This window comes from Lontra canadensis, unplaced genomic scaffold (genome assembly GCF_010015895.1).
Source record: "Lontra canadensis isolate GAN:19392208 unplaced genomic scaffold, GSC_riverotter_1.0 scaffold1, whole genome shotgun sequence".
Classification (NCBI taxonomy): Eukaryota; Metazoa; Chordata; class Mammalia; order Carnivora; family Mustelidae; genus Lontra; species Lontra canadensis.
Genome location: NW_022630995.1, coordinates 103460723 through 103478565, shown reverse-complemented (window position 1 = coordinate 103478565; position 17843 = coordinate 103460723). Strand labels below are relative to the sequence as shown.

The window sequence follows — 17843 nt, the reverse complement described above, 5'->3', positions numbered from 1 at the left end:
TTCCCGTCCCAGCACAAACATATTGCTCTGACTGATCATCAATAATGTTCACAGGGTTTTAGAGGGGCGGGGAGTGGCAGGGAGGGGTGACCCTGGTGATGGGCATTAAGAAGGGCACAGATAGCACGGAGCCCTGGGTGTTACTTGCAAACAATGAATCACAGAACATTCCATCAAAAACTAATGATGGACTGTATGGTGACTAACATGACATAAAAATAATAATAGTAATAATGTTCATAGTAGCATTACTCAGAATAGCCAAACCTGTAAACTACCTAAATTTCAACAGCAGAATGTATAGTACATTGAAATATAACACAACAGGGGCGCCTGGGTGGGTTAAAGCCTCTGCCTTCAGCTCAGGTCATGATCCCAAAGTCCTGGGATCGAGCCCCGCATCGGGCTCTCTGCTCAGCGGGGAGCCTGCTTCCTCCTCTCTCTCTGCCTGCTTCTCGCCTACTTGTGATCTCCGTCTGTCCAATAAATAAAAATAAAAAAATTAAAAAAAAAAGAAATATAATACAACAGTATAAACAAACTACAGCTATATATGACTACATACCTAAACACCACAAGTATAATGTCGAGCCAAGATGGCCAGACACAAAAGAATACATACCATGTGGTTCCATGTACATAAAGGTCAAAGACAGGCAAAAGTACACTAGTGTGAGAAGGCAGGAGAGTGGATTTTCGGGAAGGACGAAGGCACAATGATTAGGGAGGCTCACAAAGGGGCAGGGGGAGCTTCAGAGGTACTAGCAATTGTTCTATTTCTTGATCAGGATAACTATAACATAATTCTTTTTCTAATCCCTCATCCAGCATTTCACACATATTCTGTAGACTTTTCTGTATGTGTGTTATACTTCACAATAAACAGAAAATAAAAAGAAATTCCAACTTGCCAACATGGATGAACCTAGAGGGTATTATGTTAAGTGAAAAAAGTCAGAGAAAGACAAATACCATATGATTTCACTTACACATGGAATCTAAAAACCAGAACAAACAAGTGAGAGCAGAAAAGAAAAAACAACCACAAAAAAAAAAAACCAAAAAAACCAAAAAAACCAAGATCCATAAAAACAGAGAACCAACTGACCACTGCCAGACAGGAGGGGGTATGAGGATGGGTAAAATGGGTGATGGGGAGTGGGAGGTGCAGGCTTCCAGTTACGGAATGAGTAAGTCACGGACATAAAAGGCACAGCATAGGGAATATAGTCAATGGTATTGTAAGAGTGTCACATGGTGACAGAGTAGCTCCACTTGTGAACACAGCATAGTGTACAGAGTTATCTGAACTCTATATTATACACCTGGAAATAACGGAACATCGTGTGTCAACTAGACTTCAGTTTAACAAGACAAGAAAAGAAACCCCAATCTGACACATTCCCACGAAAGAAATTAGACTTAGAGACCCCTGCCAACTCCTTGCTTGTTGAAACACTGGCAAGTCTGAAACCATCTGAAAACATGAAGAAATTTAAGGCTGGCAAGTACTGAATTCCCTGTAAAAACCACCCTGGAAAGGTCAATTAGGTATTATTTCTCACTTACAAAATGTGAAATTAGTCTATACCATTAATCTAAATTTCAAAGGCAAACAATGATTCCTAAAACTTGCAGAGAGCTCAAATTTTTATTTCATTCCGGTTTTCTCCTCTGAGCAATCAGAATTGTGGGGAGGTGCAAGAGATCCTCTGATCAGCCTCTACCATCCTAGTCTAACGGACAAATGGACATAAATACTCTTCAACGTTCCCACTGCGAGCGCATGCTGAGGTGTTCTTCTGTGGCCCATTCTAGGGTGTACAACCTTGGCCACCACCACCACAGCCACTCCCATGGGTGACCTTGGTGTCACAGGCTCCACTCTAAATTCACTTCCTCATCCAACTCTTTCCTATTACAGATGAACGAAAAATTTCATGAATAACAACTTAAAGAATTAGCAAATGTAGGGGCGCCTGGGTGGCTCAATGGGTTAAGCCTCTGCCTTCTGCTCAGGTCATGATCTCAGGGTTCTGGGATCGAGCCCCACGTTCTTCAGGCTCTCTGCTCAGCGGGGAGCCTGCTTCCCATCCCCCTCTGTCTGCCTCTCTGCCTACTTATGACTTCTCTCTCTGTCAAATAAATAATAAAATCTTAAAAAAAAAAAAAAAGAATTAGCAAACGTGTCCTCAGCTCTCTGAGGTAAATCACCTTATTCCTTTATCCTCTTTTTTCTTTAATCACCTTCATGGCTATCTTCTAAGCCTTCTAATGAGCAGAATACAACACTGATTTAAATGTTATAGTAAGGTTTTAACAGGCTAATTAAAACAGTACCTTGAGACTCTTACATGACATAGAACATTCTAGAAATAAAATAATTTCAAAAACCATAGAAGGTAAAGATACCTAGTTTTGGACCCAAGCCTCACCTCAAACTTTAACCTGTTGCTCAAATACAAGGAATTTCATTAGCATGTGTACAAGCAGGGTTGGTGGAGGGTCCAGAAAACAATTTCAAACCATACCACACACCAAGACACCTTGTAAAACACCACCAAACCACCCTAACATATCCTAAACAGAAATCAATACTTTATCCAAAGTGAAGGATGCCAACTCTCAGATAAAGAGATTCCATTCTCAGCCTCACATGGGCCCTCAATTCTCGTCCCAGAATCCTGTCATGTTGCCTTAACCCCTTCTAGCTTTTTCTCTATAGCAGCTATCTCAAGACTTCACTTTCTCAAATTTCTCACTTGTCCCCCATTCCTCTCAACAAGACATTATATCCTAGTGCCCAGGAGAAGAAACAGTTACCTGAGCAGAACTCCCTAAACTTCTTGCTAAGGTTCACTTTTCCTCTTAAGACTCTGCTAAAAGAAGAGCTTGGCAATTCCCACAGAAAGAAACTATACCTTAAGTGGTCCTAGGGATCTTCAAACTTACTTCCATCCTTAAGCTCCATCCTTTCCTCTACATATGTTATTTTATCTTTAACCCCTATGGAAGAAAACAGAGCCCCTCCTCCCCTACCGAATCCATTCACTAGTGTGGCGATGTCATCCTCCCCTACCTTATCAGAGATCTTGCCCCTGAACCACCTCTCTGGTTTTGAACTGTTTTCAGTCTTGCCCTGTCTCTGGCTCTTTCCAGTCAGGATTTTGTTGTCATTGCTCTTCATTCTCTTAATGGTGTTCCTTCTTACGTTGCAACATTTGAACTTACAGAAAAGTTGCAAAGGCAGTACAAAGGTAGTACAAGTACCCTCCACCCAGGGACCCCACTCAAGTTTTGTCAGTTGTCCCACTGACATTGTTTATAGGAAAAGATCAGGCACTGCACTTAGGTGTGACATCTCTGTAGTCTCTTTAAATGTGGAATAGTTCCCTAATCTTCCTTGACATTTTTTAAGATTACAGTAGACTGAGTACATTTGAAGGTTTTAGCTCATGGAGCTCAATTTGAGATTGCCTGATGCTGCTACCTCAGGATTAGATCCAGGTTATCTGCTTTGACTGGACTGTCACAGAAGTGATGCCATATTCCTCTTTCTGGCTTGTTGGGTGGACACCATGTCACTTTGTCATGTTGGTGGTGATAAACTTAACCACTTAATCAAGACAGTGTCTGCTAGATTTCCCCACTGTGTTTTTTTCTCCATTATAATTATAAATATTTTGTTGAGAGATGCTTTGAGGCTATATAAATATCTCATTATTTCATGCCATTTTTACCCTCAGTTTTAGCATCCATTCATATTTCTTACCTGAATTACTTATAACTACAGTAGTTTCAAATGATTATTATTCTAGTTCCATTATTCCTTCTACATTTATCAGTTGATATTCCACTTTAGGGATCTTTCCTTCCTCTCATTTACTTGTTAAATGGGTTATAATTTTTTACTACCACTTTTTATTTTAATGCTCAAGTTTCTCAGATTTGGCCAGTGGGAGCACATTAAACAGTTCCAGTGTCCTTTTGACTTATTCCATCCTTCTTTTTTTTTTAAGATTCTATTTATTTATTTGAGAGAGAGAGAGAGTGCACACATGGGGGGTGGGAAAGAAAGAGAATCTTAAACAGACTCCCCACTGAGCATGCAGCCCCAACATGGGGCTTGATCTCACAACCCTGAGATCATGACCTGAGCTGAAATCAAGAGTCTGATGCTTAACCAGCTGAGCCACCCAGGTACGCTGACTTACCTGACCATTCTTGAGTACCTTCTTACTTTCTAATGCAGCAAGACATTCTAAGCTCTAGCTTCAGCATCCATCATCTCTCTGAAGAGCCCTGATCCTCTTCAGTAGACAATATTATTCAAAGACCAAGATCTAGAGGATCCTGGGTGGCTCAGTCGGTTAAGCGTCTGCCTTTGGCTCAGGTCAGGATTCCAGGGTCCTGGGATCAAGTCCCACATCAGGCTCTCAGCTCTGTCCATTGTTACTAGAGTGCCATTATTCTCGAGATCTCTGGGAAGGCCTGAAAAGAGCTAGGAAATGTGTGTGTGTGTGTGTGTGTGTGTGTGTGTGTGTGTGTGTGTGTGTGTGTCTGGCTGTCTATCTGTAAATATACACAATACACACATGCATTTAGATTTGTATAGTTCTATTTTTATCTACATATGCTGAAAATCATGAGTTCACACTACTCCAACTCCACTGGACTCATGCCAATACATTCTAGCTTTTCTCTTTTCTATATGTATACTACCTACCACCATCCATGAAAAAGCTGGATCTTGGTAGTTCGATATATTTACCTATTTGCACAGTCCCCTACATGTAGCCAGTCTTCTGACCCCAACTAGCCACCATTCCCACTTGGCTCAGGGGTGGTTCCCATCAAACATTTCTCAGAGTCATCTACTCTCACTGTCTCCACTTCCTCACCTTCAGGCACTTCTCCACCTACTGCAATCTGACTCCTCCTGGTTGAGTCCAACAGTCATCTACTTGTTACCAAACCTAAGGCTCTTTCTCACTCCTTGAGTTCCTTGCAGCTTTTGACACTCTGAACATTTTCTGCTTTTTAAAATACCCTCTTCCTCTGGCTTCTGTGACTCCCCACTCAACTGGCTTGCCTCTACCTCTTTGGTCATTCCTTCCTCGATTCCTCCATGGAACAGACACTTCTCCAAAGAAGACATACAAATGGCTAGCAGACACATGAAAAAATGTTCATCATCATTAGCCATCAGGGAAATTCAAATCAAAACCACATTGAGATACCACCTTACACCAGTCAGAATGGCCAAAATTAACAAGAGAGTGAACAAAAAGTGTTGGAGAGGATGTAGGGAAAGGGGAACCCTCTTAAATGGTTGGTGGGAAAGCAAGTTGGGGTAGCCACTTTGGAAAACAGTGTGGAGATTCCTTAAGAAATTAAAAATAGAGCTACCCCATGACCCTGCATTTGCACTACTGGGTATTTACCCCAAAGATACAGATGTAGTGAAAAGAAGGGCCATCTCTACCCCAATGTTCATAGCAGCAATGGCCACAATCGCCAAATTGTGGAAAGAACCAAGATGCCCTTCAACAGACGAATGGATAAAGAAAACATGGTCCAGGGGCGCCTGGGTGGCTCAGAGGGTTAAAGCCTCTGCCTTCAGCTCAGGTCATGATCCCGGGGTCCTGGGATCGAGCCCCACATCGGGCTCTCTGCTCCGTGAGGAGCCTGCTTTCTCCTCTCTGCCTGCCTCTCTGCCTACTTGTGATTTCTGTCAAATAAATAAATAAAATCTTTAAAAAAAAAAAAAAAACACGTGGTCCATATATACAATGGAGTATTATACCTCCATCAGAAAGAATGAATACCCAGCTTCTGTATCAACATGGATGGCACTGGAGGCGATTATGCTGAGTGAAAAAAGTCAAGCAGAGAAAGTAAATTATCATATGGTTTCATTTACTTGTGGAACATAAGGAATAACATGGAGGACATTAGGAGAAGGAAAGGAAAAGAGAATTGGGGGAAATCGGAGTGGGAGATGAAGGATGAAAGACTGTGAACTCTGAGAAACAAACCAGGGTTTTGGAGGGGAGGGAGTGGGGGATGGGTAAGCCTGGTCATGGGTATTAAGGAGGGCACGTATTGCATGGAGCACTGGGTGTGGTACATAAACAATGAATCTTGGAACACTGAAAAAGTAAAATTAAATTTAAAAAAAAAAAAAAAACCTATAGTCACCACAGCCAAAGGGTACACTTCAGAGACACACATTAACACAAGGCATGGGAAAATACAGCTTTCACTCCCCTTGCTGGCCAATTCAAAAAATGGCAACTTTAAATGTAATAAACAATAATGCAACCATGCTAGCCAGAATGAAAATAATTATTTCCCACAAACAGAAAAATACGTAAGTTCCTCTTCGTTTCATCAAAATAACACAAAACTCAACATGTGAGAGAGCAGACATCTTGTACCAAGAGAGTTAGAGTAAGAGTGAATGTTTTGGCCCTTTAGACAGCTCTAGGATATTCTCCCTAAATACACTGTGGACACACACACACATTCACAAACACTCACAATGTCTCAGAAAATACAGAGCATGATTAAACAAAGAAAAGCAAATAATGATCTTCTAAAGGGTACATTTCCATGGTGTCTGGCCCAAAGAACAGGTAACACCAAATGTGAGAGATGATGCCAGAGTATAACCCCAGCCAACTACAAACACCAAAGCTTGATGTTGGGGGAAGGAGGAGACCTATGAAGGGGATTAAGACTGCTACTACTTACTGTACACTATTACAAGCCAGATCAGGTTATGTCATTTTTACTGTCCCATTTTACTATACAGAAATGACACCTGAAAGACTAAATAAGGGGGCGCCTGGGTGGCTCAGTGGGTTAAAGCCTCTGCCTTCAGTTCAGGTCGTGATCCCATGGTCCTGGGATCGAGCCCCGCATTGGGCTCTCTGCTCAGCAGGGACCCTGCTTCCTTTCCTCTCTCTCTGTCTGCCTCTCTGCCTACTTGTGATCTCTGTCTGTCAAATAAATAAATAAAATCTTTAAAAAAAAAAAAAAAGGAAGACTAAATAAATAGCCTATAGCTAATAAATTCCAAAGTGTAGTTCTTTCCAATCCTTAGTGCTGTGCCCCAAACCAGGCAGAACCTAGTCATTTCTTTAGACTAAAGACAAATTTTCCTTTCACCATCCTCTAGTTAAGGTTACCACAAGGTTTATTCACAGATTTAGGGACAAAAAAGATGGTTATGCCCTCAGGAGGAAACATTTTTATTGTATTTTTAATTTTTTAATTTTTTTTTAAAGAATTCTTATTAATCTAGATGGATGTGATAAAGGTATCATGGTTAATTTTTTCAAAGATTTTACTCATTTATTCATGAAAGACAGAGAGAGAGAGGCAGAGGGAGAAGCAGGCTCCTTGCTGAGCAGGGAGCCCAATGTGGGACCCGATCCCAGAAACCCGGGATCATGATCTGAGCTGAAGGCAGACGTTTTACTGAGTGAGCCATGAGGTGCCCTGTATTCTTTTTTTAATAATGGTCCCTGACAGATGGAGGCAAGGGATGAGATTTTTCTAGAGGTACTTTGAGAGCAATACTTTTGAGTACAGGGATTTTGTCCCTCATTGTCCTTTCTAGATAGCTCCAGTTTCAATCTTGACTCTACTTTAGAATTTTTTAAATGACATGAAAAGGCAGTTTTATGTACAATGACCTATGTAAGATGTTTTAATTCTAAAAGCAGAACTCAAGTACATTGCTTTGGGAAAAGGGATCCTGAGGCTCACCTATTGTTTTGCCTTTCAGAACCAGAGAGACTTGAGCATACAAAGCACAATGTGAAAGGGGGAACAGATGAAACTGTAGCTCCATGTCAGAAATTGAGTCCCCTTCTGCCACTAGACTCCCTGAATGGTAACAACCAGTCTTATATTTCCCAGGCGAGAGAGTAGAGAATGTCTTCACTGGCAAATACACATACACACACACACACACACACACACACACACACACACAAGATCTGTAACTACAGACATGTGGGTATCACCACATGATAAAGCTGGGCTTCCACCTGAATAATGAATATTGAAGCTCCTATAGGACTTACGTGGACAGTCTCGCTGGCTCAGTTGTTAGAGCATGCGACTTTTGATCTTGGGGTTTTAAGTGTGAGCTCCACACTGTGTGTGGAGATTACTTAAAAAAAATAAATAAATAAGGGGTGCCTGGGTGGCTTAGTTGGTTAAGCATCTGCCTTCAGCCCAGGTCATGATCTTAGGGTCCTGGGATTGAGCCCCCCATCAGGCTCCCTGCTCAGCAGGGATTCTGCTTCTGCCTCTCCTGCCCACCCCCGCTTGTACCCTCCTGCGTAAGAGAGCACTCTCTCAAATAAATAAAAATCTTTTTTAAAAATTTTTAAAATTGGGGCGCCTGGGTGGCTCAGTGGGTTAAGCCTCTGCCTTCAGCTCAGGTCATGATCCCAGGGTCCTGGGATCGAGCCCCACATGGGGCTCTCTGCTCCGTGGGGAGCCTGCCTCTGCCTCTCTCTCTCTGCCTGCCTCTCTGCCTACTTGTGATCTCTGTCTGTCAAATAAATAAATAAAATCTTTAAAAAAATTTTTTTAATTGATCCTTTAAAAGATTAATAAAATAGATCCTTTAAAAGATTAATAAAATAATAAACTTTTTAGGGGCAACTGGGTGGCTCAGTGGATTAAAGCCTCTGCCTTCGGCTCAGGTCATAATCTCAGGGTCCTGGGATCGAGCCCCACATCGGGCTCTCTGCTCAGTGGGGAGCCTGTTTCTCCCTCTCTCTCTCTACCTGCTTCTCTGCCTACTTGTGATCTCTGTCTATCAAATGAATAAATAAAATCTTTATAAATAAATAACTAACTTTTTAGAAATTTTTTTAAGTGACAACAAAAATAAAGTATCTAATTTTAAAAACTGAAGATAAGGGGCACCTGGGTGGCTCAGTTGATAAAGCAACTACCTTTAGCTCAGGTTATGATCTTGGGGTCCTGGGATCAAGTCCCACACCAGGTTCCCTGCTCAGGGGGGAGCCTGCTTTTCCCTCTTCTACTCTCCCTGCTTGTGTTCTCTCTCTGTCAAATAAATAAATAAAATCTTTTAAAAATAAAAATAAGAATAAAAACTGAAGATAAACTCAACTAAATCTACCAGAAGACAAAATAAAAAGATAAGACAGAATACAGAAAAGAAAATCTAGGAATACTGCTCAGTTCAGGAGGTCTAATATCTGATTAACAGTTATACCAAAAAAATAAAACAAAGATAATGAATGAAAAATTATAAAAGATATAATACAAGAAAATTTACAGATTGATTTCTAGATTCGAAGAACCCACAAGGATAACTAGCAAAAGAACAACAACAAAAATCTACTCATTTTCAAATTTTTAAATTTAGATTATCAGAGATAAAGAAATCCTAAAAGCTTCCAGAAGCCAACAAAAATAGTCTTATACAAGAAAACAAAAATTAGAATGTAATTTCAAAACAAAAATAGTAAAAGCTGAAAGATAATGAAGCAATGTCTTCAAGATTCTGAAGGAGAATTATTTCCAACCTAGACTTCCATACCTAGCCAAACTATCAAATAACTGTGAAGACAGCCTTTATGTATTTGCATGTTCAAAAAGTTCTCAAAAATGTTATTTCCTACACAGCCTTTCTCAGAAATCTATAGTGTATCAGTAGCTGTGGAAAGTCAAATTTAAAAAAAGAGAGAAACACGGCTCCATGTTTAATCCAGAAGAAAGATGAAGAGAATACCTAGAATTCCTAGAGGACAAATAAATAAAATTCTAAAAATAATAATAAAAGGAAGTTCTAGGACAACAGTTAAGTAGAAGGTCTAGAGAGTAGCCAAGCAAGATCAGGGAGATGAAGAAATGGGTATGGAAGACAGAGTTTTTAGAGAGAACAAAAATGAAAATAACAATAAACAATGGATAGAGCACCTAGTGAGCTGATTAAATTTAAAAGTTATTTCAAGAACGTCAGAGAGTTTGTATATGATTTTGAGGAAGATAAAAGATAAAAAAAAAAAAAGCAAGTAGTAACATGAGGCAATTATTAAGTTTAAGGAAAAGAGAAAGTTGCAAAGGAAAGGAAGTATGATTTTAGCATGCCATGCAATTCAGCTTTGAACAGTATATTCATAATATAATAATGTAAACGCTGAATACCAAGTTAACAAAAACGACCATTTGACAACCCTGGACTGGCAGAGGGAGGCAAAATACGTACACTGGGGACCAAGCAGAGGTCAACAGAGAGAATCATGTAAGAGAGCTATATCCTTATCTTCTAGGTTTGAAGTCAATAGGTAATACATCAAACTGAAAAATTAGAAAGCACCAGTAGAAGCAGGTTATTTGGGAAAATGAAGAGGTAAAGTTAAAAATGATTGATTCCGAGGAACAGAAAATAGGAACAGGAAGCAGTGGTCGAGGTACCCTATTCCCTTCTGGTAGTATCAGAGCTTTAAAATTATATATATGTGCTAATTTGATAGAACGTAGAATTTAAAAACACAGTAGGAGAATATTTATAAATAAAATAATATGTAAAGTCTGATTCATTTACAAATATAAATATACACACATATGCACACAGAGAAGCTTTGGAATGCATATAACTATTACTAGGGACTGTCTCTGTGTGATTAAGTTACAGGAGTTTTGCTGGTTTCTTCTTTTCCTACAAAGATGTTTTGCTATTTTAACAAGAAATATACTTTTTCTTCACAAAGTATTTTAAAGTATTAGCTTACCTTAGCTGATTTTTCAATACTTAAGCCTCCATCCAGTTTAAAAAGAATTGTCATGTTGTATCCCGTCTGGTTTCCATGTCCATGAGGCCACCAAGTTTCTATGGTAACATTCTTTGAAGAAACAATGTAAGTCATTCTAAGTATCTATGACTTATTTTTAACAAAATAAATAGTGATTAAGAGCATGACATCAATGTCTCATAGAGTCAAGCACAGAAATTCTATGCTCTATATTATGCCAAATTACACCAATCCATAGTAATATTTAAAAATCAACATGTTAGGTATTTTAGCATGGATTAATATACCAAAAGGGAAAGGAAAGAACAGAATAACATGGATTTTTCAGAAAAACAATTATCTCCATTTCTAACACTGAAGCATACATTTCTCTGTATTCTTAACAGTTAGAATTGGATGTTGAGGTTGACTCTTCTTCCAAGCCCAGAACTAGAATTTGTTTGGGGTTCTCACTTTATCCGAATAGTCACAATGTTGCTTTACACCATCCTGTTCAGTTCACAATGATCAATAAGAGGAATAAAAAAGAGAGACAAGGGAAAATCCAGCCAACTTCTACCCATGAAAGATCATGAGTTCAGAATCAGAATTCTGCATGTAAAATAAGCATCAATATTCAAAATAATTTACTGTATTTAATAATCATTGAAATTATACAGAAATTATACAGAATTATACAAATATAATCACTGCATTTAAATGTAATGCTTAGAATGTATTTTGGACTTAGGATACTACAAACAGTGCAGAAAAATTAAGATACAATACACCTGACTTCTTGAGAGAAAAGGATGTCAAATCACATATTCTCCATTTTCTTAATCTTAAAATTTGGGAATATCATTCCTTAGGTCGTAACACACACAAAATATATGAGAGGTTAAAAGTGAAGAAAGTGGAAAAGTACATTTTTTCTTTCATTCTCAGTCCCTTTCTAGCCATTTCTTTTTTTTTTTTTTTTTAAGATTTTATTTATTTGACAGAGAGAGATCACAAGTAGACAGAGAGGCAGGCAGAGAGAAAGGGAAGCAGGGTTCCTGCCGAGCAGAGATGCGGGACTCGATCCCAGGACCCTGAGATCATGACCTGAGCCGAAGGCAGCGGCTTAACCCACTGAGCCACCCAGGCGCTCTAGCCATTTCTTTTGAATAGTATTGCTTTTCATCTAGCGGTTCTGAGGAAGTACCATCATTCACCTTATTAATTTTCACAAACAGCTCAACAATTCTTTTCCCAGGTTGAAGTTCAATGCTGTATGTCTGCTGTGTTTGCAGTTCAGGGATGGCCACCATCACTTGACCAGAAATTGGCTTTGAGCTGACAACATCAAAAGAAGACTCTATTTCAAGATTCCACCCCTGGGTATGGTTATCTAAGGCACAGAGGAAAAAAAGAAAAAAGAAACATTTTATATATATATATATATATATATATATATATATATACACACACACACACACACACACACATATACATATATATACATACACACACACACACACATATATGAATGAAATATGCTAAGCATTATTGCTGCACTCCTTAGGATTCATTGAAGAAAAAACTGAAGCAGCTTCTAAACTAATAAGCACTCCACAGATCCTGTCATGACAAAAAGTCCAGTGGAAATTCTCATTTAATCTTTAGATTTTAATCATTCATTTTGGGTTTCTTGTGTCTTTTTAATCCATTCATTCTGAAGAAGAATAATCAAAAGTATATATTTTATATATACTTCTACCTAAAAAGGTTATTAAATAGGGCATGCATAGAATATCACAAATGAAAATATAAATTTTCTAAGATTGATATATGTTCAATTCCTTTTTATAAAGCAAAGTAAAAATATAAAGTTCTCAGGTCATATAATAAGGTATAAACTTAGATGTAATAGATTTAATCAAATGTGAAAAAAGAGAGATATACAGTTGACCCTTGAACGACATGGATTTGAACTGCATGGATTCACATATATGATTTTTTAAAAAAAATATATTGGAAAATTTTTTGGAGATTTGTGACAATTTGAAAAAACTCATTATTGAACTACATAGCTTAGAAATGCCAAAAGAAATATATAAGAAAAAGTTAAGTATTATTGTAAGAGTATAGTATATAATACATATACAAAATATGTGTTAGTCGACTCTGTATGTTATTTGTAAGGCTTCTGGTCAACAGAGGTTATTAGTAGTGAAGTTTTGGGGGAGCCAATGGGACTCCTGGCTGGGTCAGTTGGTAGAGCTTGCATGTAGGTGTAGAGATAACTTAACAACAACAAAAAAAAGTATATGTGAATTTTCAACTGCACAGGAAGTTAGTGCCCTTAATCCCCATGTTGTTCAACGGTCAACTGTTATTTTAAATGTAGATTATTTAACCAATAAATATTTACTGAGAACATTCTATGTGCCATGTACTTTTTGCTAAGTGATAGGAACTACATGATGACCAGGATAAACATGGCCCCTGACCATGTGAGTTTAGAGTGTAACAGGATATATAGCCAAGTACAAAAGTGAAATAATACCAGGATGGGAGAAATATGAAGTTGTTCTGAAAAAACATTCACAGGAAGGGAGGTCACTTAACTTACAGAGGGTGAGGGAAGGCCTTTATGAAAAAGCAGTAGCTAGCTGAGCCCAGAAGGATGCTTTAGCTAAGTTCAGAGGCAGATGAGAAGTATTCTAGGCACGATGAAAACCAAGGGTGAAGAGTCGTAAGTGAGGAGATCAATGCTTTTAACAAAAACTTGAGCAATAATCAAACTGGTAAGAAAGATCCTTACAGAAGACGTAAGCACAGTCCAGTTCATCCTGGCTCATGTGAGGAGATCAGAGACTTTACCCTAGATCAGTGAGGAGCACTGGAGATTTTTCAACAAAAATGAAAACACCGGGTGCCTGGGTGGCTTAGTCAGTTAAGCCTCTGCCTTCGGCTCAGGTCATGATCCAGGATCCCAAGATCCAGCTCCATGTAGGGCTCCCTACTTAGCAGGGAGTCTGTTTCTCCCTCTAACCCTCCCCCTTCTCATGCTCTCTCTCTTTCAAATAAACAAATCTTAAAAAAAAAAAAAAAAAAGGGACACCTGGGTGGCTCAGTGGGTTAAAGCCTCTGCCTTCAGCTCAGGTCATGGTCTCAGGGTCCTGGGATCGAGCCCTACATCAGGCTCTCTGCTCAGCGGGGAGCCTGCTTCCCCCTCTCTCTCTGCCTGCCTCTCTGCCTACTTGTGATCTCTCTCTCTCTCTCTCTCTCTCTCTCTCTCTCTCTCTGTTAAATAAATAAATAAAATATTCAAAAAAAAAAAAGGAAAACATGATCAGATCTGCATTGTAAAAAATTACAGAGGGCCCCATCATAATGACATAGCAGGATAAAAACAGGAAAAGCAGAGAGACATGAAATTTCTATCTATGTAAAAGGAATAGAAGGTGCCACGTGGAAAATCTTGGAATGGAGAGGAAGACAAGGGAGCAAGCCTGAAGAGGAAGGTCATGGGGAGAAAAGAAAGATGAGACAGCTGCCTAAGGAACAACGCTTCAGGAGTGGAGTCTTGTGAATGACATAGAATGCTTCAAGAGGATTTATACTATGTGCGATATAACCCGTTCCTCCATCACCCGTTCAACTTACATCGCTTAGTCTCCAGAATAGAATCTGGGTTTGGTTTTGGTTTTAAAATAAGACAGTATGCCAAAGGAGGCTTTAGGCAAGAGCAGAGCGGAAAAGCTGACTCATATTTTTTAAGTTACACAGGAGAAACCAGGGTTGGAGTACCCAAAAGGCTACATAGGCAGAAAGTGAGAGCCACCAGTGAAAGTTCTCATTCCTTACTGCCACAGAAAGGACAGTGCCTGGTGCAGATGCACTTAGCTTTGTATGATCTATGGCAAGAAACAGGAATTTCCTGCTGAGTGGCTTCTATTTTCCTCTGTGAAAAAGAGATGGGAGAAGGTTATCAGCTGAGAAAGATCTTAAAGACCCTTCTACAAATAAGGAGGGGACTGGTAATCACGGTTTTGCTGCAAATGAAGGAAAAGTATATATGCTGATCAATGAGCCAAGACTTTATAACTGGCATTCCTTACAAATGCAGAGCCACAACCAGACCTACTGTAAAGATGATCGTAGCACGTCTCATCATCTGCATCCCACATCAAGCAAAAGTAGAGATGCACTGGATGCACTCGGAAGTAAAACTAATCCTGGACTTAAGAACTATTTTATTTCTTAAATGATCCATTCTTTTTTTTTTTAAGATTTTATTTATTTATTTGAGAGAGCGAGCGAGCACAAGGGGAGTGGGCAAAGGGAGAAGCACATGCCCTGCTAAGCAGGGCGCTGGACAAGGGGCTTGGTCCCAGGACCCCAAGATCATGACCTGAGCCAAAGGCAGACACTTAACCAACTGAGCCAGCCAGGTGCCCCTTAAATGATCCATTCTTAGGAACACTTGTCAATGAGCTCTGAATTAATTTGTTCTGATCCAGCCAATTCTGGAGTTTACCCACCCCATAGCCTGCAAGTTTTTCTAAGATATAGTAAACTATATCAAGAAAACCACATTTGTTTGTTCAAGATACTTTCTTCCTACCAAGTATATACTAAGTCTCTCAATTTCCCTTTCCAGCATTTTTATTGTTTTTAAACAGAAGCACACACTACAGTCTGATCCAAAGGTATTTATTTTCAAAACATCCCTAAATCTTTGACAGCTACATGATCTTTAGCTCCCTATCATGTTCCCTCTGGCTTCCTTTACTATCTCTTACTTCAAGAAATAATAATAGATAATATTTACCAAGAACTTCCTGTGAGCTAGGCAGTGCTTTATGCTTTCAACATGTATTAACTTATTTAAGCATTACAACATTTCTATAAGGTAAATTCTATTATCACCATCATTGTCTAGATAAGAAAACTGAAATATGGAGGAGTTAAGTAACTTGTCCAAGGTCACACAGCTAGTAAGTTGCAGAGTTTGGACATGAACCATGACAGTCTGAAGCTAGAGACTGTACACTTAACCTCTAAGTTATGCCAATCGTAACCAAATAATGTCCCCCCATACTACATCTTACTGGTACTTAGAATTTTTACAGAATTTTACAGTTTAATTATATAGGGGAGTATTTATCTTAATGATATCGAGTGATGATAGACATCAAATATAGCTTTTGGCTGAGTCTTTAACCACAATAGCACAGAGTCATAAAACTTTTAAACTAGAGGTTGACAGATCATCTAGTCTACTTTCTGTTAAGTGTTTATTTCCTTCTAGACCAAAGGCTGACAAACAACTGGTCTTTGGGCCAAATCCGACCCACCTCCTTTTATAAATAAAACTTTATTGGAACACAGCTGCTATGAACTGAATTGTGTCCCCCCTCCACCTCTCCAAAATGCGCCTGTGGAAGCCCTAACTCCCCAACTCGATTGTATCTGGAGATAAGGTCTTCAGGAGATAATTAAGTTAAGTGAGGTCAAAGGGTGAGGCCCAATCTGATAGGTCTGTGGTCTTATCAGAGAAAGATAAGACCCCTCCCTCCCTTCATCTCTTTCTATTTCCATCTGCTTCTGTTTGTTTCTCTTTCTCTCCACCACCACCACCGCATGCAAACCGGGAAGAAAACCATCAGTACAAACCCATCAGCCAGCACCTCCATCTGAGCCCTCCCTGTAAGAAATCCATGCCTGTTGTGGAAGCCACCCAGCCTATGGCATTTTGTTATTGCAGGCCAAGCCTGCTACACCAACCACGCTCACTTGTGTACGTGTTGTCTTTGATTGCCTTTGCACAACAATGGCTAAGTTTGAACAGCTGCAACAAAGGCCAAATGGCCCCCAAAACCTAAAATGTTTATTACTATCTGACCCTTTACAGAAAATGTTTACTAATCTCCATCCTTAAAATATTTCCCTAAAAAGGCTATTCTAATCCCTCTAATATCTGTAATGAAAAAACCCTCTGTCTCACAAAATAGCCTTCCTTTTTTGCTAGCCTTGGCTATTATGAAGTCTTCAGATTGAACTGAAATCCCCTTTTCTTTAATTTCTAAGTAAAGATTTTAGTTCTACCCTACTAATAACCACCCAAGTTCAAGCCGACCCCTTGGATGTTTCCTATCACTTCCTCTTTGGTGAAAAATAGGACGGCTCTGCTTGTAAGAGCCTCTGCCAGGAAGACAAATAATACAGTTCCCAAAGGCTACTGGAAGTTTCTATTGCTTCTAACAGGGAAAAGTGCTAAAGTAAATCAGCAGTCCTCTGGGGCTCATCCAGTTAACCTCCTTGGGAGCTGACAACCGAAAAAATTAAGGTTGCGGAATTCAAAAACCCAATATGAACACTTGCAAGTGTTTATCTGCAGGTGTTCCCCTGCAAGTCTATCATGTCATCAGCAGAGGCACTATACCAATGTATTTTTGCCCCCTCCTCTTCTTCCAAATGGAATACAACACTTCCTTCCAGAAGTCATGGAGATTTTAAGTAATTTAGTTTCCAAAAGCGCATACAGAGTCTTAAATCATCAATAATTTTCCTGGTATTAAGTGGTCACTTCTTTTTATTTGTTACTTTTTAAACATAAATCCTATTTCTAGGTAAGGAGAGCTCCCTTTTATAAATTAAGACCCATTTCTAGAATACAGCTTCCTGTCATCCCTCTCCTAGCACTGACAAAATTACCCTTTCCTAAAGAATACCCAACATTCCTATCATGAATAGCCAAAGCAATCTTGAGAAAGAACAAAGCTGGAAGTATCACAATTCCAGATTTCAAGATATACTACAAACAATATGACACTGGCACAAAAATGCACACACAGACAAAGAGAACAGAACAGACTCCAGAAATAAACCCATGATTATACGGTCAATTAACTTATGACAAAGGAGGAAAGAATATGCAATGGGGAAAAGACAGTCTTTTCAATAAATGGTGCTAGGAAAACTGGACAGCTACATCCGTAAGAATGAAACTGGTCCGCTTTCTTATGCTATACTCAAAAATGAACTCAAAATGGACTAAAGACC

At 39.2% G+C, this 17843-nt stretch overlaps 1 protein-coding gene across 2 annotated transcripts in view; it reads right to left on the bottom strand.

The window, feature by feature from the left end:
* The window catches only part of MANBA (mannosidase beta), a 121067-nt gene that overhangs the window by 64920 nt on the left and 38304 nt on the right, over nucleotides 1-17843 (bottom strand). For both annotated transcript variants that reach the window (XM_032860840.1, XM_032860849.1), the window contains exons 6-7: nucleotides 12005-12180; nucleotides 10788-10898 (exon numbers count right to left, since the gene is read on the bottom strand). In XM_032860840.1, the coding sequence (XP_032716731.1) occupies nucleotides 10788-10898; nucleotides 12005-12180 (287 nt within the window). The remainder of the gene's footprint in view (nucleotides 1-10787; nucleotides 10899-12004; nucleotides 12181-17843) is intronic.